General features: G+C 45.8%; 1 protein-coding gene across 6 annotated transcripts in view; it reads left to right on the forward strand.

Moving 5' to 3' along the window:
* LOC115161316 (diacylglycerol kinase eta-like) overlaps positions 1-22500 on the forward strand; it is a 121202-nt gene that overhangs the window by 67134 nt on the left and 31568 nt on the right. For all 6 annotated transcript variants that reach the window (XM_029712204.1, XM_029712205.1, XM_029712201.1 and 3 more), the window contains 7 exons: positions 3900-4062; positions 4355-4463; positions 6356-6577; positions 6823-6914; positions 20584-20683; positions 20880-21186; positions 22377-22500. The exon at positions 22377-22500 is cut by the window's right edge and continues 8 nt beyond it. In XM_029712204.1, the coding sequence (XP_029568064.1) occupies positions 3900-4062; positions 4355-4463; positions 6356-6577; positions 6823-6914; positions 20584-20683; positions 20880-21186; positions 22377-22500 (1117 nt within the window). The remainder of the gene's footprint in view (positions 1-3899; positions 4063-4354; positions 4464-6355; positions 6578-6822; positions 6915-20583; positions 20684-20879; positions 21187-22376) is intronic.

Below are 22500 nucleotides of genomic sequence, written 5' to 3' on the forward strand. Positions count from 1 at the left end.
CAGGGTTAATTCCTAATGGTTACAGGGTTAATTCCACGTGGTTACAGGGTTAATTCTGTGTGCTTACAGGGTTAAAAGATAAACAACTCACAGGGTTAATTTTAGGTATTCATTCTGAGTGGTTAAGGTTAGGGCTATGGTTTGGGCAAGGCTTAAAACAAAATAGTGAAAAACAATAAGGCTGTTTCGATATAGTATCATCAAGTAATCTCCCTGCTTGCATGAAAACGGTGAACTGCGATGTTGCGGTGGTCTAAGCAGTGTTCTCTGGCTCAGAGCCTGGTGAGTTTGAGCCCAGTGCTGTGCCATTGTATTTTCATTTTTGTTGTGATCGCCGACGCAGGCAAATATCCACGTCCTCAGGACCCTTTCAAACGTCCGAAATCGACGGCTCTTTCTTGTGACCAGCCTGGTTGTAACCAATGACATATATAAACCCTGGATCGCTGATGCTTTGTGTTGACCATTGAGAGGCTTTAAAGCCACCAGTCAGTCATATTCACACTAATCTTTCTAAGTAAAGTGTATACATTTTTTGGGTGGAATTCAAACAACAAAAACATCCACAGAAACATATTATCAATCAATATTTAGGCTGTAAACCATTTGCATATTTTAACCATTGAATGTATGAGAGACTCTTCTGATGCTGCCTTTTATATGTACAAAATCCCCACAAAGTGTTTTCACACCACGCTTAAAAACAACAATATTCATATTGAAGAACCACTTTGGGTGTTTTCAGAGTACCTCTATTCTGTTTTAAAACACTTTCTGCGTATTACTTACATTGGGTTTACATTCCAACACCAACCAGACACCAGATTCCAGGTTAGATGCACTACTTTCCATGGCTTTATTACACAATCATGGTGCTTTGAGAGGAGTTTGAGCTAGGAAAACTGTACTCCTCCCTCTACTCCCTCCACTCTCTCTCTGTTCCCTCCCCTCTATCTCTCCATATCTCCCCATGTCTCCCTCCCTTCTCTTCCCATGTCTCCCTCCCTTCTCTTCCCATGTCTCCCTCCCTTCTCTCCCCATGTCTCCCTCCCTTCTCTCCCCATGTCTCCCTCCCTTCTCTCCCCATGTCTCCCTCCCTTCTCTCCCCATGTCTCCCTCCCTTCTCTCCCCATGTCTCCCTCCCTACTCTCCCCATGTCTCCCTCGCTTCTCTCCCCATGTCTCCCTCCCTTCTCTCCCCATGTCTCCCTCCCTTCTCTCCCCATGTCTCCCTCCCTTCTCTTCCCATGTCTCCCTCCCTACTCTCCCCATGTCTCCCTCCCTTCTCTCCCCATGTGTCCCTCCCTTCTCTCCCCATGTCTCCCTCCCTTCTCTCCCCATGTCTCCCTCCCTACTCTCCCCATGTCTCCCTCCCTACTCTCCCCATGTCTCCCTCCCTTCTCTCCCCATGTCTCCCTCCCTTCTCTCCCCATGTCTCCCTCCCTTCTCTCCCCATGTCTCCCTCCCTACTCTCCCCATGTCTCCCTCCCTTCTCTCCCCATGTCTCTCCATCTTTTCCTCTCCTCTGTCTTCTAAATATATTTCTCTCACTCTCTTCCATTCTCTCAAGCCCCCCTATCCATCCGCCCCTCCCCACTTCACGTGCCAGGATTGCCCCTTCCCCAGTACAGGCTTGAGAGAGCTCTAATCTAATTGGCAGCTGGCTGACTGTGGCACGTGCTGGAACGTCGTGACTTTCATCTCCCCCTCCCTCCTTCCCATCTCTTTCCCCCTCCACTTCCCCCTCCCTCCTTCCCATCTCTTTCCCCCTCCACTTCCCCCTCTCCATCTCTCCCATCTCTGCTCTGCCTCTGACAAGATCAGAGAAAGAGAAGGTGAGAGGGCGAGAGAGAGAGAGAGAGAGACGGAGACAGAGAGATAGAGATAGAGAAAGACAGGGGGATAGAGAGAGCGTGAGAGAGAGAGAGAGACGGGGGATAGAGAGAGAAGAGAGGCAACGAGATGTGGAGGATGGAGAGGGGGATAAAAGGTAGGAGGGATAGAGAGAGAGAGAAAGACAGGGGGAGAGAGAGAGAGAGAGAGAGAGAGAGAGAGAGAGAGAGAGAGAGAGAGAGAAAAAGACGGGGATAGAGAGAGGAGAGAGAGAGCGAGAGAGACGGGGATATATAGAGAGAGAGAGGAAGACGGGGGGATAGAGAGAGAAGAGAGAGAGAGAGAGAGACAGGGGGAAGAGAGAGAAGAGAGAGAGCCAGGGGGATAGAGAGAGCGAGAGAGACAGGGATATATAGAGAGAGAGAGGAAGACGGGGGGATAGAGAGAGGAGAGAGAGAGCGAGAGAGACGGGGATATATAGAGAGAGAGAGGAAGACGGGGGGATAGAGAGAGAAGAGAGAGAGAGAGAGAGACAGGGGGAAGAGAGAGAAGAGAGAGAGCCAGGGGGATAGAGAGAGCGAGAGAGACGGGGATATATAGAGAGAGAGAGGAAGACGGGGGGATAGAGAGAGGAGAGAGAGAGCGAGAGAGACGGGGATATATAGAGAGAGAGAGGAAGACGGGGGGATAGAGAGAGAAGAGAGAGAGAGCGAGAGAGACGGGGATATATAGAGAGAGAGAGGAAGACGGGGGGATAGAGAGAGAAGAGAGAGGCAATGAGATGTGGAGGATGGAGGAGAAAAGAATGACACAAAAAAGAGGGAGAGGAGAGAAGAACGAGATAATGAGAGTGTGGAGGACAGGGCCCCAGGGGAATGTCACCATTCCTTCTCTACACACACACACACACACACACACACACACACACACACACACACACACACGCACACTCTCTCTCTCTCTCTCTCTCTCACACACACCCACACAAACTTAGAGCCTTTTCACACAAAGTGATGTTGACATAATGTACAGGCGTATAAATGTGCTGTATGATGCATCCTATAAAGGCTTTTATTCTGCTGTATGATGCATCCTATAAAGGCTTGTATTCTGCAGTATGATGCATCTTATAAAGGCTTGTATTCTGCTGTATGGTGCATCCTATAAAGGCTTTTATTCTGCTGTATGATGCATCCTATAAAGGCTTGTATTCTGCTGTATGATGCATCCTATAAAGGCTTTTATTCTGCTGTATGATGCATCCTATAAAGGCTTGTATTCTGCAGTATGATGCATCTTATAAAGGCTTGTATTCTGCTGTATGGTGCATCCTATAAAGGCTTTTATTCTGCTGTATGATGCATCCTATAAAGGCTTGTATTCTGCTGTATGATGCATCCTATAAAGGCTTGTATTCTGCTGTATGATGCATCCTATAAAGGTTTGTGTTCTGCAGTATGATTCATCCTATAAAGGCTTGTATTCTGCTGTGTGTTCCCGCTTAGAATGTGTGCTAATACTGCACATGCCACATACATGTGCCCAACCTGACTCAGTATGACAATGCCTAAACACACACTTTGATGCTTTAATGATGTAGCAGTGTGTGGGCGTTATGATACAGTAGTTAACGGACACTCCCAGTACAGAACCTAGCAGATAGCAGAATCTTTCTCTTCTTTTCACCTGTCCATCTTCTCACATCTCTTCCCATTAGTCACTTTGACAGGAATCAGAGTCTAGATACTGGCATTGTTAACACATCTTTTCTTTGGTTCGATAGTGATGGTGATGAAGTGATACATGTGCTAGAGATGAACAGTTCTACATTTAACTGATTCTGATGACCTGTCTATTTCAATCTACAATAGTTCCAGTTATCAGATCATTTTGAACTATAATAGGGTTGCAATTTAAAAAAAAATATTCATACTATAATGGGCTAGTACTGTTAATATTTGATCACAGATCCATCCATCCATTCATTCATTCATTCACTAATCCATCCATGAATTAATTCATTAATTCATTCATGTAATAACTCTTATTTTGTGTATTTGTGTTCAGGCTTCTGGAAGGCCACTTGTCCCCCGTCCTGCGCCAGTCCTCTGCTGGTCTTTGTCAATTCCAAGAGCGGAGACAACCAAGGGGTTAAATTCCTACGACGTTTCAAGCAGCTCCTCAACCCTGCTCAGGTGTTTGACCTGGTCAACGGAGGACCATATCTAGGGTGAGTCAGCTTGGTTTGCTCTGCTAATGGAAACCATGTGGCATCGCTAGCTGGTTAGCTGTGCACTAGTAGCATTCATTGTGCTTGTGAATGAACTCTTCCTGAGATCAAGAAGTAGACAGTGTCTGTGGCTCAAACCAGACCATGGTATTGGTAGTGCGGTTGGTTAGAAGACTGTTTGGTGGGTGACTAGTGTTGAGTGCAGAGGGTCCCTGGTTGGTGCCCTAATTGGGACAGAACACGGAAAGAAAGCTTTACTGTGACACTATGACCATTCCCCTGTGTGTTCCAGGCTGCGTCTCTTCCAGAAGTTCGATAACTTCCGGATCCTGGTGTGCGGAGGGGATGGGAGTGTAGGCTGGGTCCTCTCTGAGATAGACAAACTCAACCTCCACAAACAGGTGAGACACAATATACACACACTGAGTATGTTTACAGATGTAGGATCTTAATTTGACCAGTATTGTCAAAGCAAAATAATGCTGCAACAACAGGATTTGAACGTTTAGTCCATAATGTTGCTTGATCAGTGGTTATGACTATTAGCTAGCCAAAAGTGGGCTATGTGAAAAGTGTAATATCAATATAATCTAATCTTAATATAACCACGTGTTAGTACGAGTTTTTAGTGAATTTATGTAAATCACAAAGCTCAATTGCATTTCATGCAATACAGGAACATTTTCAGCAACAAAAGAATGATCAAATGAAGAACCTATATCTGTACATGTACACTGATAATTCGATATTAAACTGATTACGGCAGAAGGCAGAGTATGGTATTAGTCATGTGAACACTTTACTCTGCTTATCTTAATCGGCGTCAGGCCATAATCGAAGTAAGCATACACTGATTAAAGCGCCTGGTTTTCTGAGCAATCTTTAGAATGATTAGGACATGTACACATCTTAATCAGAGTTCTAGGGGTGTATTTGATCTGTGCATATGCCAGCACCAGCAACACAAGCCTCTCTGTTATGGGTGAGTGAAGTGTGTTTTGAAAAACTGAAAGTACGCGTCTTAGAAATACAAACTCAGAATCAAATAAGATTCCCAAAAATAACTGAGTCTCTGTGGTAGAACAATTATTTTGATTGGCGATTTTCTGTATTTATCAGAGTGCCATCAAGTAGCCTGATTTCAGATGTGTCCATGTAAACAGGCTTATCGGGGAAATCGTTCTTCTTGTAAACGTTTTAATCAAACTTTCAACTTCACCTAAGTATTCACAATAATCATATTATTGTGAACATATACATGTACCCACTGCCCCGCCAAATGCACACACACACACACACACACACACACACACACACACACACACACACACACACACACACACACACACACACACACACACACACATAAAATGGCGCTGGAGAAGAAGGCAGACGTTTACGTGTCCCCAACAGATTGTGTTTTTTTGTTTGTTTATTTGCATTGTTTATAAATTATTTTTTTACTTATTTTGTACATAATGTTGCCACTACCATCTCTTATGACCGAAAATAACTTTTGGACACCAGGACTGAGATTACTCACCACCGACTGGCAGAATCCTTTTTTCCCTTTAACGAGTCTGACGAGCCCGACGCGAAGAATACACTGCTTTCTCGGGAACATTCCCAGGTCCCCATGATTTGCATGAAGAGGAGGCAGAGAAAAAGGGTCCAGAGGGCGGGGCTGTCTTCTGAGAATGCGTAGGCGATCGAATAAACCCCCACTTCCTTCCATTCTGCTAGCAAACGTGCCATCTTTGGACAATAACATCGATGACTTATGCGAAAGATTAAACGTACAGTCAATAACGCAATAGAAAAATCTATGTACCGTGTGTGCAAATGTAGAAGGCTTCTAAACACATAAATACACGCAAACACGTAAATACACACACACACACACACACACACACACACACACACACACACACATAAATACACACACACATAAATACACACACACACACATAAATACACACACACACACATAAATACACACACATACATAAATACACACACAAATAAATACACGTAAATACACACACACACACACACACACGAATACACACACACATAAATACACACACACACATAATTACACACGCACATAATTACACACACATACATACACATACATACATACATACACACACACACACATAAATACACACACAGTTATCCCCGCCCTTCTTGCCTCACACACACAGAGCCCCCCTCCCAGTCCCCCCACACATTTACCCTTTCTCTATCTCTCTTTTTCTCTTTCCCCGTACCCCTCTCTGTCTGTCTCCAGTGCCAGCTGGGAGTTCTCCCCCTGGGTACTGGGAATGACCTGGCGCGGGTGCTGGGCTGGGGCCCGTCGTGTGATGACGACACGCAGCTGCCCCAGATCCTGGAGAAACTGGAGCGGGCCAGCACCAAAATGTTGGACCGCTGGAGCATCATGACCTATGAAATTAAGATCCTTTCCAAACACAGCGGGCCTGTCACGCCCGACGACACTGACCACGACCAGGTACAAGCTCATCTGAAACATTTTTGAGGATAGTGCGACATTTTGGCAACGAAGCCCTTTTTCTAGTTACCCAAAGTCAGATGGGATATCATTTGTATGTCTCTGTGTGCAGTTTGAAGGAAGTTGAAGGTAGTTTCTGGATGCCACGCTAAGATTTTGGGGTGATTTATAATGTTATCAGTATCCCTCTGATCGTGCTTAGATTTATGGTCATTCTGACTTATCCTCTTTCTACGTGTCCTCAGTTCCAGATCTCAGCCTATGAAGACTCGGTAGCTGCCCATCTCACCAAGATCCTCAACGCTGACCAAAACTCTGTGGTCATCTCCTCTGCTAAGTGAGTCTCTCATCTCAACACTGCTAAATGGCTGCTAAATGGTTCTCTCTAGGGCATGCTGGGAGTGTTTTGTTGTTGAGAGGCCGTATGAGGGGCTCTGTCCTGACTTATTTTCTTGATTCTTTCCTTGGTCTTTTCTTTCAATTTTTATTTTCTATGGTGGAGAGTTAACACACCAGCAAGACCCACTGGCTTTTTTTCAAAATTAGGGAGGAAGAGGACATAGTTTTAATTTCCTGGGGTTTGAACAGTGTGGTGTACGCTATGGCTTCGCAGCCTAGCGTGGAGGAGACGCTGCCATTATGGCATGGATTCAGGTGTGTTCTTGAGAATGGAGTTAAGGTGGAGGAGGTTCTGCTCACGGTCGGGGAACAGGTAGGAGCTGAATTTATACGTTCCGCATCCAGAATGAACAAAGCTTTGGCTGTGTTCATGAAAAGGGTAAATTTGGTGGGCAGGCTGATTGCTAGTGGAATATTTGTAAGGGGTGTGTTGGTGATGATTTCTCCTCTTTTGACTCCGTCGACTAGGGTGGTAGTTGCGAATCTGCCTCAGTTTATTACAGATTATCAATTTCAAAAAGAGCTGAGTCGGTTTGTTAAGTTTGCAAGCGTTTTTTGTGTACTGTCGGCAGGTTTTCAGGCAGATGCCGTTAAGCATGTTGTTTCGTTCCGGAAGCAAGTGTTCATGTTTCTGAGTAACAATAAGCAACAGTTACATGTGCAAGTGAGGCATGGGGAGTGGCTCTACGCTGGGTTTGCCAACACAGATAGTCTACGGTGCTTTGAGTGTGTGTATTTGGGGCATAAGAGCTTTGCGTGCCCACATAAAGGTCGTAGACAAGGTGAGGGTACAAGGGCCGGTGGGGGAAATAGAGGTCAACGTGAAGGGGGCCATGTGATGCAAGCAGCAGAGGCTGGGCCTAGTCATGCTATGGATGGGGTGTAGATGAGGCTGGGTCTAATCATGTTATGGATGGGGTGTAGATGAGACTGGGTCTAGTCATGTTATGGATGGTGGTGTAGATGAGGCTGGGTCTAGTCATGTTATGGATGGTGGTGTAGATGATGCTGGGTCTAGTCATGTTATGGATGGTGGTGTAGATGAGGCTGGGTCTAGTCATGTTATGGATGGTGGTGTAGATGAGGCTGGGTCTAGTCATGTTATGGATGGTGGTGTAGATGAGGTTGGGTATAGTCACGTTATGGATGGTGGTGTAGATGAGGCTGGGTTTAGTCATGTTATGGAAGGTGGTGTAGATGAGGCTAGGTCTAGTCATGTTATGGATGGTGGTGTAGAGGAGGCTGGGTCTAGTCATGTTATGGAAGGTGATGTAGAGGAGGCTGGGTCTAGTCAGGTTATGCTAGTGGATGAAGAGAGTATAGTGGGGAAGGCAAGCGACCAGGGGCGGTGATGGAGGGTGTCAAGCGGAAGAGGAAAAAGGGGGAGAAGAAAGGAGGTGGGAGGAGAGAAGCTGGTGTGGTCAAAGGCACTAAGGAACCTTTGCCTGTTGCTGGGGGGAAGGGCCCCACCTAGAGAGAAAAGGTGGTCGTAACAAATGGTCATTTTGTTAGATAAAGTCCTTCTTTATATCCCAAAAAAGTCAGTTTAGTTGGCGCGCTTCATTCACTAATCCACCCGTTTCCCTCGTTCAAAATGCATACAAAAGAATCCCAAAAGTTACCAATAAACTTCGTCCAAACAAGTCAAACAACGTTTCTAATCAATCCTCAGGTACCCTAATATGTCAATAAATGATATAATTTAAGACGGAGAATAGTATGTTCATTACCGGAGATAAATAACGAAGTGTGCGCCCTCATCCACGTGCGCCTCGATACTACAGCCAAAATGAGAGCCACCTAGAAAAACTACAAATTCTAGCTCATTTTTCCAAAAACAAGCCTGAAACTCTTTCTAAAGACTGTTGACATCTACTGGAAGCCCTAGGAAGTGCAAGCTGGGAGGTATTCTTATGATATTCCCATAGAGAGCCATTTCAATGAGTGGTGACCTCAAAAAAAAGAAAATCCGGATGGATTCTCCTCGGGTTTTTGCCTGCCATATCAGTTCTGTTATAGTCACAGACATTATGTTAACAGTTTTAGAAACTGTTCTATCCAATACTACCAATTATATGCATATCCTAGCTTCTGGGCCTGAGTAACAGGCAATTTACTTTGGGCACCTCAGTCATCCAAACTTCCGAATTCTTCCCCCTCTAGCGTCCCACCTGGCCAACATCCGGTGAAATTGCAAGACCGCAAAATTCAAAATACAGAAATAGTCAAATTAAACATTCAGAAAAATAGAAGTGTTATACATCGGCTTAAAGATTAACTTCTTGTTAATCCAGCCGATGTGTCATATTTCAAAAAGGCTTTACGGCGAAAGCATACCATGCGATTATCTGAGGACAGCGTCCCGCTTACAAAAGCATACAAACATTTTACAACCAAGTAAAGGAATTACAAAAGTCAGAAATAGCGAAAACATTAATCACTTACCTTTGATGATCTTCATATGGTTGCAGTCACAAGAGTCCCTGTTACACAATAAATGTTGGTTTTGTTCGATAAAGTCCCTCTTTATGTCCCAAAAACTCTGTTTTGTTGGCGCGTTTTGTTCAGTAATGCAATGGCTCAAAGGCAGTCACGACATGCAGACGAATACATCCTAATAGTACCGGTAAAGTTTGTCGAAACATGTCAAATGATGTTTATTATTAATCCTCAGGTTGTCTATTGTGTAAATAATCGATAATATTTCAACCGGACAATAACGTCTTCAATAGAAAGGAAAACCAACGAACGGCGAGCAATCGGTCATGCGTGCAAAACAGCTTTGGTTCATTCTACAGTCCACATTGAAAATTATCTCATTCTTCCTCATTTTTCAGAATACAAGCCTGAAACAATGTCTAAAGACTGTTGACATCTAGTGGAAGCCATAGGAACTGCAATCTGGGTCCTAACCATTTAGATACTGTATAGGCATTCAATAGAAAAGTACCCACATCAAAAATATCCCACTTCCTGGATGGATTTTTCTCATGTTTTCGCCTGCCATATCAGTTCTGTTATACGCACAGACATTATTTTAACAGTTTTGGAAACTGTAGAGTGTTTTCTATCCAATACTACCATGCATATGCATATCCTAGCTTCTGGGCCGGAGTAACCGGCAGTTTACATTGTGCACCTCATTCATCCAAAATTCAAAATACTGCCCCCTACTCAAGAGAGGTTAACAACAGGGGTTTTGTCCTTATAAATGTGTAGGTGCTTAACACAGGGAGAGAGAGGGGGCATCTGTTTGGGCGTCTTAGACATGAACTATCACAGGTAGCGCCCACCACTTCCGGCGCCGACAGAGATGGCCGCCTCGCTTCGCGTTCCTAGGAAACTATGCAGTATTTAGTTTTTTTAATGTTATTTCTTACAATGCTACCCCGGAAAATCGTAGGTTTTATTACATACAGTGGGAAGGAACTGTCGACCAGGAATACGACTTTCCCGAAGCGGATCTTCTGTTTGGCCTACCACCCAGGACCATGGATCGGATCCCAGCAGGCGACCCAAAACAACGACACCGTAGAAGGGGCAGACGGAGCGGTCTTCTGGTCAGGCTCCGTAGACAGACACATTGCGCACCGCTCCCGAGCATACTACTCGCCAATGTCCAGTCTCTTGACAACAAAGTAGACGAAATCCGAGCAAGAGTTGCCTTCCAGAGAGACATCAGAGATTGTAACGTTCTTTGTTTCACAGAAATATGGCTCACTCGAGACACGCTATCTGAGTCGGTACAGCCACCTGGTTTCTTCACGCATCACGCCGACAGAAACAAGCATCCCTCTGGTAAGAAGAAGGGCGGGGGTGTATGCCTTATGATTAACGAGACGTGGTGTGATCATAACAACATACAGGAACTCAAGTCCTTTTGATCAGCTGACTTAGAATTCCTCAGAATTAAATGCCGACCGCATTATCTACCAAGAGAATTCTCTTCGATCATAATCACAGTCGTGTATATTCCCCCCCAAGCAGACACATCGACGGCCCTGAAAGAACTTAATTCGACTCTATGTAAACTGGAAACCACATATCCTGAGGCTGCATTTATTGTAGCTGGGGATATTAACAAGGCTAATCTGAAAACAAGGCTCCCCAAATTCTATCAGCATATCGATTGTGCTACCAGGGCTGGCAAAACCCTAGATCACTGTTAATCTAACTTCCGCGACGCATATAAGGCCCTCCCCCGCCCTCCCTTTCGGAAAAGCTGACCACGACTCCATTTTGTTGCTCCCAGCCTATAGACAGAAACTAAAACATGAAGCACCCGCGCTCAGGTCTGTTCAACGCTGGTCCGACCAATCGGATTCCATGCTCCAAGATTGCTTCGATCACGTGGACTGGGATATGTTCCGCATAACGTCGAACAACAACATTGATGAATACGCTGATTCGGTGAGCGAGTTTATTAGCAAGTCCATCGGTGATGTTGTACCCACAGCGTCTATTAAAACATTCACCAACCAGAAACTGTGGATTGATGGCAGCATTCACGCAAAACTGAAAGCGCGATCCACTGCTTTTAATCAGGGCAAGGTGACCAGAAACATGACCGAATACAAAAAGTGTAGCTATTCCCTCCGCAAGGCAATCAAACAAGCTAAGCATCAGTATAGAGACAAAGTGGAGTTGCAATTCAACGGCTCAGACACGAGTGGTATGTGGCAGGGTCTACAGTCAATCACGGACTACAAAAGTAAAACCAGCCCCGTTGCGGACCACGATGCCTTGCTCCCAGACAGACTAAACAAGTTTTGCTCGCTTTGAGGACAATACAGTGCTCACTCACTGACACGGCCCGCTACCAAAACCTGCGGACTCTCCTTCACTGTAGCCAACGTGAGTAAAACATTTAAACGTGTTAACCCTCGCAAGGCTACAGGCCCAGATAGCATCCCCGGTCGTGTCCTCAGAGCATGCGCAGACCAGCTGGCTGGTGTGTTTACAGATATATTCAACCAATCTTTATCCCAGTCTGCTGTTCCCACATGCTTCAAGAGGGCCACCATTGTTCCTGTTCCCAAAAAAGCTAAGGTAACTGAGCTAAATGACTACTGCCCTGTAGCACTCACTTCCGTCATCATGAAGTGCTTTGAGAGACTAGTCAAGGACCATATCACCTCCACCCTACCTGACACCCTAGACCCACTCCAATTTGCTTACCGCCGCAATAGGTCCACAGACGACGCAATCGCCATCACACTGCCCTAATCCATCTGGACAAGAGGAATACCTATGTAAGAATGCTGTTTTAGACTACAGCTCAGCATTTAACACCATGTACCCTCCAAACTCGTCATTAAGCTCGAGACCCTGGGTCTTGACCCCACCCTGTGCAACTGGGTCCTGGACTTCCTGACAGGCCGCTCCCAGGGGGTGAGGGTAGGTAACAACATCTCCACCCCGCTGATCCTCAACACTGCAAAAATCTCTGAAGCTGGAGACTCATATCTCCCACACTAGCTTTAAGCACCAGCTGTCAGAGCAGCTCACAGATCACTGCACCTGTACATAGCCCATCTGTAAACAGCCCACCTATCTACCTACCTCATCCCCATACTGTATTTATTTATTTATCTTGCTCCTTTGCAACCCAGTATCTCTACTTGCACATTCTTCTTTTGCACATCTACCATTCCAGTGTTTAATTGCTATGTTGTAATTACTTCACCACCATGGCCTATTTATTGCCTTAACTTACCTCATTTGCACTCACTGTATATAGACTTTTTGTTTTCTTTTGTTCTACTGTATTATTGACTGTATGTTTTGTTTGTTCCATGTGTTGTTGTATGTGTCGAATTGCTATACTTTATCTCAGCCAGGTTGCAGTTGCAAATGAGAACTTGTTCTCAACTAGCCTACCTGGTTAAATAAAGGTGAAATAAATAAAACTGGGTCCCTACAAGGGTGCGTTCTCAGCCCTCTCCTGTACTCCCTGTTCACCCACGACTGTGTGGCCAGGCACGTCTCCAACTCAATCATCAAGTTTGCAGACGACACTACAGTGGTAGGCTTGATTACCAACAACGACATGATGGCCTACAGGGAGGAGGTGAGGGCCCTCGGAGTGTGGTGTCAGGAAAATAACCTCACACTCAATGTCAACAAAACAAAGGAGATGATCGTGGACTTCAGGAAACAGCAGAGGGAGCAGCCCCCTATCCACATCGACGGGACAGTAGTGGAGAGGGTGGAAAGTTTTAAGTTCCTCGTCCTACACATCACGGACAAACTGAAATGGTCCACCTACACAGACAGCATGGTGAAGAAGGCTGAAGAAATTTGGCTTGCCACCAAAAACACTCACAAACTTTTACAAATGCACAATCGAGAGCATCCTGTCGGGCTGTATCACCGCCTGGTACGGCAGCTGCTCCGCCCATAAACGTAAGGCTCTCCAGAGAGTAGTGAGGTCTGCACAACGCATCACCGGGTGCAAACTACCTGCTCTCTTGGACACCTACACCACCCGATGTCACAGGAAGGCCAAAAAGCTCATCAAGGACAACAACCACCCGAGCCACTGCCTGTCCACCCCGCTATCATCCAGAAGGCGAGGTCAGTACAGGTGCATCAAAGTGTGGACCGAGAGACTGAAAAACAGCTTCTATCTCAAGGTCATCAGACTGTTAAACAGCCATCACTAACATTGAGTGGCGGCTGCCAACATACTGACTCAAGTCTAGCCACTTTAATAATGGAAAAATGTATGTAATCAATTTATCACTAGCCACTTTATATAATGTTTTCATACCCTACATTACTCTTCTCATATGTATATACTGTACTCTATACCATCTACTGCATCTTGCCTATGCCGTTCGGGCATCACTCATTCATATATTTTTATGTACATATTTGTATTCATTCCTTTACACTTGTGTGTATAAGGTAGTTGTTGTGAAATTCTTAGGTTATATTACTTGTTAGATATTACTGCATGGTCGGAACTAGTAGCACAACCATTTCACTACACTCGCATTAACATCTGCTAACCATGTGTATGTGACTAATAAATTTGATTTGATTTGAGGAGATGCTGGTAGTCGGTGGGGACTGGAACTGTACAATGGATTTGACGAAAGACAGAAATGGGGAGGAGCCTCATTCAGGCTCAGTGGCGGTGTTAAGGGATGTCATTAATCAGTATGACCTAGTGGATGTTTGGATAACTAGACATCACAAGACAGTATACAGTGGGGGAAAAAAGTATTCGATCCCCTGCTGATTTTGTACGTTTGCCCACTTACAAAGAAATGATCAGTCTATAATTTTAATAGTAGGTTTATTTGAACAGTGAGAGACAGAATAACAAGAAAAAAATCCAGAAAAACGCATGTCAAAAATGTTATAAAAATATTTACATTTTAATGAGGGAAATAAGTATTTGACCCCTCTGCAAAACATGACTTAGTACTTGGTGGCAAAACCCTTGTTGGCAATCACAGAGGTCAGACGTTTCCTGTAGTTGGCCACCAGGTTTGCACACACCTCAGGAAGGATTTTGTCCCACTCCTCTTTGCAGATCTTCTTCAAGTCATTAAGGTTTCAAGGCTGACGATTGGCAACTCAAACCTTCAGCTCCTTCCACAGATTTTCTATGGGATTAAGGTCTGGAGACTGGCTAGGCCACTCCAGGACCTTAATGTGCTTCTTCGTGAGCCACTCCTTTGTTGCCTTGGCTGTGTGTTTTGGGTCATTGTCATGCTGGAATACCCATCCACGACCCATTTTCAATGCCCTGGCTGAGGGAAGGAGGTTCTCACCCAAGATTTGACGGTACATGGCCCCGTCCATCGTCCCTTTGATGCGGTGAAGTTGTCCTGTCCCCTTAGCAGAAAAACACCCCCAAAGCATAATGTTTCCACCTCCATGTTTGACGGTGGAGATGGTGTTCTTGGGGTCATACGCAGCATTCCTCCTCCTCCTAACACGGCGAGTTGAGTTGATGTCAAAGAGCTCCATTTTGGTCTCATCTGACCACAACACTTTCACCAGTTGTCCTCTGAGTAATTCAGATGTTCATTGGCAAACTTCAGATGGGCATGTATATGTATTCTTGAGCAAGGGGACCTTGCGGGCGCTGCAGGATTTCAGTCCTTCACGGCGTAGTGTGTTACCAATTGTTTTCTTGGTGACTATGGTCCCAGCTGCCTTGAGATCATTGACAAGATCATTCCGTGTAGTTCTGGGCTGATTCCTCACCGTTCTCATGATCATTGCAACTCCACGAGGTGAGATCTTGCATGGAGCCCCAGGCCGAGGGATATTGACAGTTCTTTTGTGTTTCTTCCATTTGCGAATAATCGCACCAATGTCACCTTCTCACCAAGCTGCTTGGCGATGGTCTTGTAGCCCATTCCAGCCTTGTGTAGGTCTACAATCTTGTCCCTGACATCCTTGGAGAGCTCTTTGGTCTTGGCCATGGTTGAGAGTTTGAAATCTGATTGATTGATTGCTTCTGTGGACAGGTGTCTTTTATACAGGTAACAAACTGAGATTAGGAGCACTCCCTTTAACCTCTCTGGGCTATGTGGGACGATTTCGTCCCACCTACGTAACAGCCACTTCAATCCAGTGGCGCGATTTTTGAATCGTTAGAAATGCTATAACTTCAATTTCTCAAACATATGACTATTTCACAGCTATTTAAAGACAAGAATCTCGTTAATCTAACCCCACTGTCCGATTTCAAAAAGGCTTTACAACAAAAGCAAAACATTAGATTATGTCAGCAGAGTACCCAGCCAGAAATAATCACACAGCCATTTTTCAAGCTAGCATATCATGTCACATAAACCCAAACCATATCTAAATGCAGCACTAACCTTTGATGATCTTCATCAGATGACACACCTAGGACATTGTGTTATACAATACATGCATGTCTGTTCAATCAAGTTCATATTTATATCAAAAACCAGCTTTTTACATTAGCATGTGACGTTCAGAACTAGCATTCCCACCGAACACTTCCGGTGATTTTACTAAATTACTCACGATAAACGTTCACAAAAAGCATAACAATTATTTTAAGAATTATAGATACATTACCCCTCTATGCACTCGATATGTCCGATTTTAAAATAGCTTTTCGGATGAAGCACATTTTGCAATAATCTAAGTACATAGCCCGGCATTACAGGGCTAGCTATTTAGATACCCACCCAGTTCAGCCTCCACCAAAATCACATTTCCTATAAGAAAAATGTTCTTACCTTGCTTGTTCTTCATCAGAATACACTGCCAGGACTTCTACTTCAATAACAAATGTTGGTTTGGTCCCAAATAATCCATCGTTATGTTCCAACAGCGACGTTTTGTTCGTGAGTTCTAGAATGCTTCTTCGCGGTGTCGCGCATGGCGCATTGGCGTGTCAAAAATGTCTAAATATTCCATTACCGTACTTCGAAGCATGTCAACCGCTGTTTAAAACCAATTTTTATGCCATTTATGTCATAGAGAAGTGTTAATATTCCGACCGGGAGTATGCATTGAGCCTAAACAGCCGAATAAAATTTCTCCTCAGAAGCGACTCATGCACGCGCATCATTGAAAGGTCCTCCGAGCATCCACTTACAAAAGGCGATAATATATTTCAACCTGAGGTTCCCTCGTAAACCTTCAGTTATTTCGCGGGCTCTGAGAGCCTATTGGAGCCCTGGGAATTGTCACGTTACAGCTAAGATCCTTACTTTTCAATAAAAAGAGGTAAGACGCACGACTCCTTGTCAGACAGGGTACTTCCTGCTTGAAGCCTTGTCAGGTTTTTGCCTGCCATAGGAGTTCTGTTATACTCACAGACACCATTCAAACAGTTTTAGAAAATTCAGAGTGTTTTCTATCCAAACCTGAACAATAATATGCATATTCTAGCTTCTGAGTTGGTGTAGGAGGCAGTTAAAAATGGGAACATATTTTTTCCAAAATTCTCAATACTGCCCCCTATACCAAAGTTAAGAGTGTGCTCCTAATCTCAGCTCGTTACCTTTATAAAAGACACCTGGGAGCCAGAAATCTTTCTGATTGAGAGGGGGTCAAATACTTATTTCCCTCATTAAAATGCAAATCAATTTATAACATTTCTGACATGCGTTTTTCTGTATATTTTTGTTGTTATTCTGTCTCTCACTGTTCAAATAAACCTAACATTAAAATTATAGACTGATCCTTTCTTTGTCAGTGGGCAAACGTACAAAATCAGCAGGGGATCAAATACTTTTTTCCCTCACTGTACATTGGTGAAGGTCTTTGGGGCTAGGGTGAGTGCAGCCCGACTCGATCGGTTTTACATGTCCAGGAATCAGATAGGCTGTTGGGTGCTACCAATCTCCTGGTGGGTTTTTCGGATCACCACATAACCATGGCTATTTCACAAGGGCCTCTGCAGGCATCCTATTAGAAGTTTAATGTAAAGCTTATAACATACCACTTTTTGCTCAGGTTTCCAGACTTTTGGGGAAAGGTGGGGGCAGCAAAGAGAGGGGTATGAGTCTCTGGGGCAATGGTGGGGTGTGGGAAAAGTAGAAATGTGGCTTTTCTGTTAACAGTATCTCATCCTCAGAGGCTAGGAGAGTATTGGGGGAACTCGAGTGTAGTATCAGTGAAGTGGAGGTAGAGCTGGTGGGGCAAGGTAATGTATGCCTAATTTTGCTTAATTACATGGGGACCTGGGCTGTTTTTTCCAGGTTACAGCAAAGGGAGCACTTGTAAGAGCTAGGTTCTCCATGCTCAAGGGGATGGATGCTCCCAGCTCCTTCTTCTTTGGTTTGGAAAGACAGAGCGGTGAAGCCAAGGGTATGTATTGTCTATGGCTGTCTGATGGGCAAGTGACCTCTGTGGTGGGGGAGATGCGGGAGCGGACTGTGGCGTTAAATACTGAGTTGCATAGGGCAGAACTGTGTAATCCTGTGTGTACTCAGGTTTTGTTTAAAGAACTCCCTAAGCTCTCTCTTTCACAGAGGGATGAAATGGACATTCCCCCATTGTCCCATGAACTGGCAGAGCCCGTAACCCAGTGGAGTTTTATAAACGATTCTGGGGAATAATTGGACTGGACTTCTTTTGCGTATTGCGTGAGTGCGTCAGGGTAGGAGAGTTGCCGATGAGTTGCCGATCTGGACTTCATAGTACACAAGAACCAGACATATTGTGTACGGAGACGCTCAATCGCGGACAACTTGTTCTTAACCAGTAACATGTTGGAATTGTCAAAAGGTTCTAATGTGAACTTTGGACTGGTCTCTCTAGATCAAGAGAAGTCTTTTGATAGAGTGAACCATGATTATCTGTTTTAATGTGATGTTTGGGTTTGGGGAAAGGTTTTTAGCCTGTGTGAAGATGTTGTACGCTGGGGCATCATGTATGGTCAAGGTGGGAGGGGGGCTCAGTAGGCCAGTCTGGGTGAGACGGGGCATTAGACAGGGATGCCCTCTATCGGGGCAGTTATATGCACTAGCCATTGAGGTTTTTTTGGGCCTGCTATGCAGGAGACTGCAGGGAGTGTGCTGGAGTGGGGTTGTGAAGGGCTTAACATTTTGGGGGTGTACCTGGGCTCGGAGAGGTGGGTCAGGAAGAACTGTGAGGGGCTGTCACAAGCAGTGGTGTCATGACTGGCCAGGTGGAGGTGGCTCCTGTCCCAAGTGTCATATAGAGGGAGGGTGCTGATAATCAATAACATGGTCGGCGTCTTCCCTGTGGCATAAACTGGCTATCCTCAATCCCTGCTCTCAGACCTGCAAAGCAAACTGGTGGATTTTTTTCTGGTTGGGCCGTCACTGGCTGAGGACATCAGTGTTGTATATGTCCGTACACAAAGGAGGACAGGGCCTGATGGAACTGGACACCAGCATGTGCGCTGCTGAGGAGAGCTGGTGGATTAGGGTTGGACCGGCAGCTGTTCCTCATGAGGCTGGAGAGGCTGAGTACAGCAGGTCTCTCTGACTTTTACTCTGCAGTGCTGATGGCCTGGCAGCTGCTAAGACCCACACGAGAAGGGGGTGTGGAGCCTGGGCTGTGGGTGTGAGAGGAGCCAATCTTCCACAACCCAGCCATCCCTTTGAGATCGGTTCAGTCGGCCACCCTACAGAGGCTACTGATGGCAGCTGGTTTACAAAGGCTGGGTGACCTGCGGCTGCAGGGGGAGGAGGGGTGGAAAACCCTGGAAGTCCTGGCACAACAACAGGACTAACAGTCTGCTTAGTCTGCTGGAGAGATTCCTGGGGGAGGTCCAGGAAGCACTGTCTGAGCTTGGGGGGGTGTTTGAGGGGCCAAAGGGGGAGGGGCCACCAATATTTCTGCCACTGCAGGTGATGGCAGAGACTGGGAACTGGCAAGGGGGTCTGGAGGACTTGTTCGATTTTAACACTCCAAGCCTGGGGGAGTTTGAGGGGGTGGGAGGTAAAGCCCTCTACAACCTCTGCATTAAGGTGATGAACGTTAGAAGCCTAACAAGAGTAAAGGCACATCAGTGGCAGGGGGTATGTGGGGCAGAGAGTATGGTGGGTTTTAGATGGAGGAGGCTCTATAATCTCCCAGTACAAAAGAGGTCAGGGGACCTCCACCTACATGGAGCCCTGGCCACTAACAGCTGGTTGGCACGGGTCTACCTGGGAGTCGGACAGGAGTGTCCTTTCTGTGTCATAAGTAAAACTGTGCATCATGTGTTTTCTGTGTGCGCCAGGTTAATGCCATTAATGTCTCTGTTGGAATGTCTGTGTGAGAGGTTGGGGGTGGTTTTTACTGTTGGGGTGTTTATAATGGGATACAGGTATTCGAATAATGAGAAGGTCAAATGTGTTTTGTTGAATTTTCTGTTCGCTCAGGCGAAGTTGTCTATTTGGCTAACAAGGAGGAACAGGGTCAAAGGTGGGGGGATAACAGACCCTTTACTATTGTTTAATGGGATGGTCTCTGTGCGCCTTAGGGTGGAATTTGAATTCTATAGACTGATAAAGTGTGGAGATGTTTCAGGAGATATGGTGTGTCGGGGGGGGGGGGCGTCAGTACAGCTGGGGAAGATGGGTTGGATATACGGTTGTAGAAGTGGTGAGGATTTGGTTTTTGTGATGTGTGGTGTTGTTTTGTATCGTGGGGTAGAGAGCAAGGAGAGTATGCAGTACAAAAAGTCTCTCTTTCTCCCTCACCCTCATTTCACTCTCTCTCTCTCTCTCTCTCTCTCTCTCACCCTCATCTCGCTCTCTTTTTCCCTCTTACCCTCATCTCTCTCTCTTTCTCCCTCTTACCTCATCTCTCTCTCTTTCTCCCTCTTACCTCATCCCTTTCTCCCTCTTCCCCTCATCTCTCTCTCTCTTTCTCCCTCATCTCTCTCTCTTTCTCCCTCTTCCCCTCATCTCTTTCTCCCTCTTCCCCTCATCTCTCTCTCTCTTTCTCCCTCATCTCTCTCTCTTTCTCCCTCTTCCCCTCATCTCTTTCTCCCTCTTCCCCTCATCTCTCTCTCTCTTTCTCCCTCTTACCCTCTTCTCTCTCTCTCTACTCCCTCTTAACCTCATCTCTCTCTCTTTCTCTCTCTTACCCTCATCTCTCTCTCTCTCTCTCTCTCTCTCTCTCTCTACTCTCTCCCCTTCTAGGATCCTGTGTGAAACAGTAAAGGACTTTGTTGCCAAAGTGGGGAAGTCCTATGAGAGAAGCACTGAGAATACACAGGAGTGTGACACCATGTCTCTCAAAGTAAGTACAACACACACAGGTGCGCACACACACACACACACACACACACACACATATATATATATATATACACATATACACACACACACACACACACACACACACACACACACACACACACACACACACACACACACACACACACACACACACACACACACACACACACTCTAACTTAACTCCTCTCCCCCACCAGTGTGCCATCCTGAATGAGAAGCTAGATTTGCTCCTTCAGACCCTCAACACAGAAACCCAGTCATTCCCCCCACCTCCTCGCCTTTCCACACCCCCCATCGTCGAGGAGGAGGAGGAAGAAGAGGAGGAGGTGAGCGAGGAGTCGTTGACCGAGCTGAAGGAGAAACTGGAAGCGGAGGAGAGTGAGAAGGGAGGAGAGAACGGAGGAGGTTCGCCACACAAGATGTTCAGAGCTAAAGAACAGTTGATGCTACGGGCAAACAGCCTGAAGAAGGCTGTACGAGAGATTTTGCAGCAGGCAGAGAGAGGTATGTAAATATAGAACATAACAGATCATGGAACAGGCAGAGAGAGGTACGTAGATATAAAACATAACAGATCATGGAACAGGTGAAGAGAGGTACGTAGATATAGAACATAACAGATCATGGAACAGGTGGAGAGAGGTACGTAGATATAAAACATAACAGATCATGGAACAGGCAGCGAGAGGTACGTAGATATAGAACATAACAGATCATGGACCAGGCAGCGAGAGGTACGTAGATATAGAACATAACAGATCATGGAACAGGTGGAGAGAGGTACGTAGATATAAAACATAACAGATCATGGAACAGGCAGCGAGAGGTACGTAGATATAAAACATAACAGATCATGGAACAGGCAGAGAGAGGTACATAGATATAGAACATAACAGATCATGCAACCGGCAGAGAGAGGTTTGTAGAAATACAGTATGACAAAACGGATCAGACATACACTATAATAGAGCCTTTCATGCCTGTTTCAGAGAGAATACAGTGGGACTCCAGATAGTTCAACTACAAAAAGACTTGGTAATCACTTTGTCACATAATATGAAGATGTAATGTGCAATTTCAGACCTTTCTCTCCTCCTCCCTCTCCCCTCACCCCCTCCTTTTCTCTCTCCTTCTCACCCTCTCCCAACTCCTCCTCTCCCCTCACCCCCTCCTTTTCTCTCTCCTTCTCACCCTCTCCCAACTCCTCCTCTCCCTCTCCCCTCACCCCCTCCTTTTCTCTCTCCTTCTCACCCTCTCCCAACTCCTCCTCTCCCCTCACCCCCTCCTTTTCTCTCTCCTTCTCACCCTCTCCCAACTCCTCCTCTCCCCTCACCCCCTCCTTTTCTCTCTCCTTCTCACCCTCTCCCAACTCCTCCTCTCCCTCTCCCCTCACCCCCTCCTTTTCTCTCTCCTTCTCACCCTCTCCCAACTCCTCCTCTCCCTCTCCCCTCACCCCCTCCTTTTCTCTCTCCTTCTCACCCTCTCCCAACTCCTCCTCTCCCTCTCCCCTCACCCCCTCCTTTTCTCTCTCCTTCTCACCCTCTCCCAACTCCTCCTCTCCCTCTCCCCTCACCCCCTCCTTTTCTCTCTCCTTCTCTCCCTCTCCCCGTCCTTCACTCTCTTCTTCTCTCTTTTCTCCTCATCCTCTCCCCCTCCTCACTCTTCTCCTCTCCCTGCCCCCTGACTCTCCCTAGTGGTGGATGAGCAGAATGCCAGCACGGAGGAGCAGGAGCTGCCGTCCACGTTAGAGTTCAGGAAGGAGGGAGAGGAGGACAACAGGGACAGTGAAAAGGACGAGGACACCAAGGAACTAGAGAC

The sequence above is a fragment of the Salmo trutta genome, chromosome 24, assembly GCF_901001165.1.
Source record: "Salmo trutta chromosome 24, fSalTru1.1, whole genome shotgun sequence".
In the NCBI taxonomy this organism is placed as follows: domain Eukaryota; kingdom Metazoa; phylum Chordata; class Actinopteri; order Salmoniformes; family Salmonidae; genus Salmo; species Salmo trutta.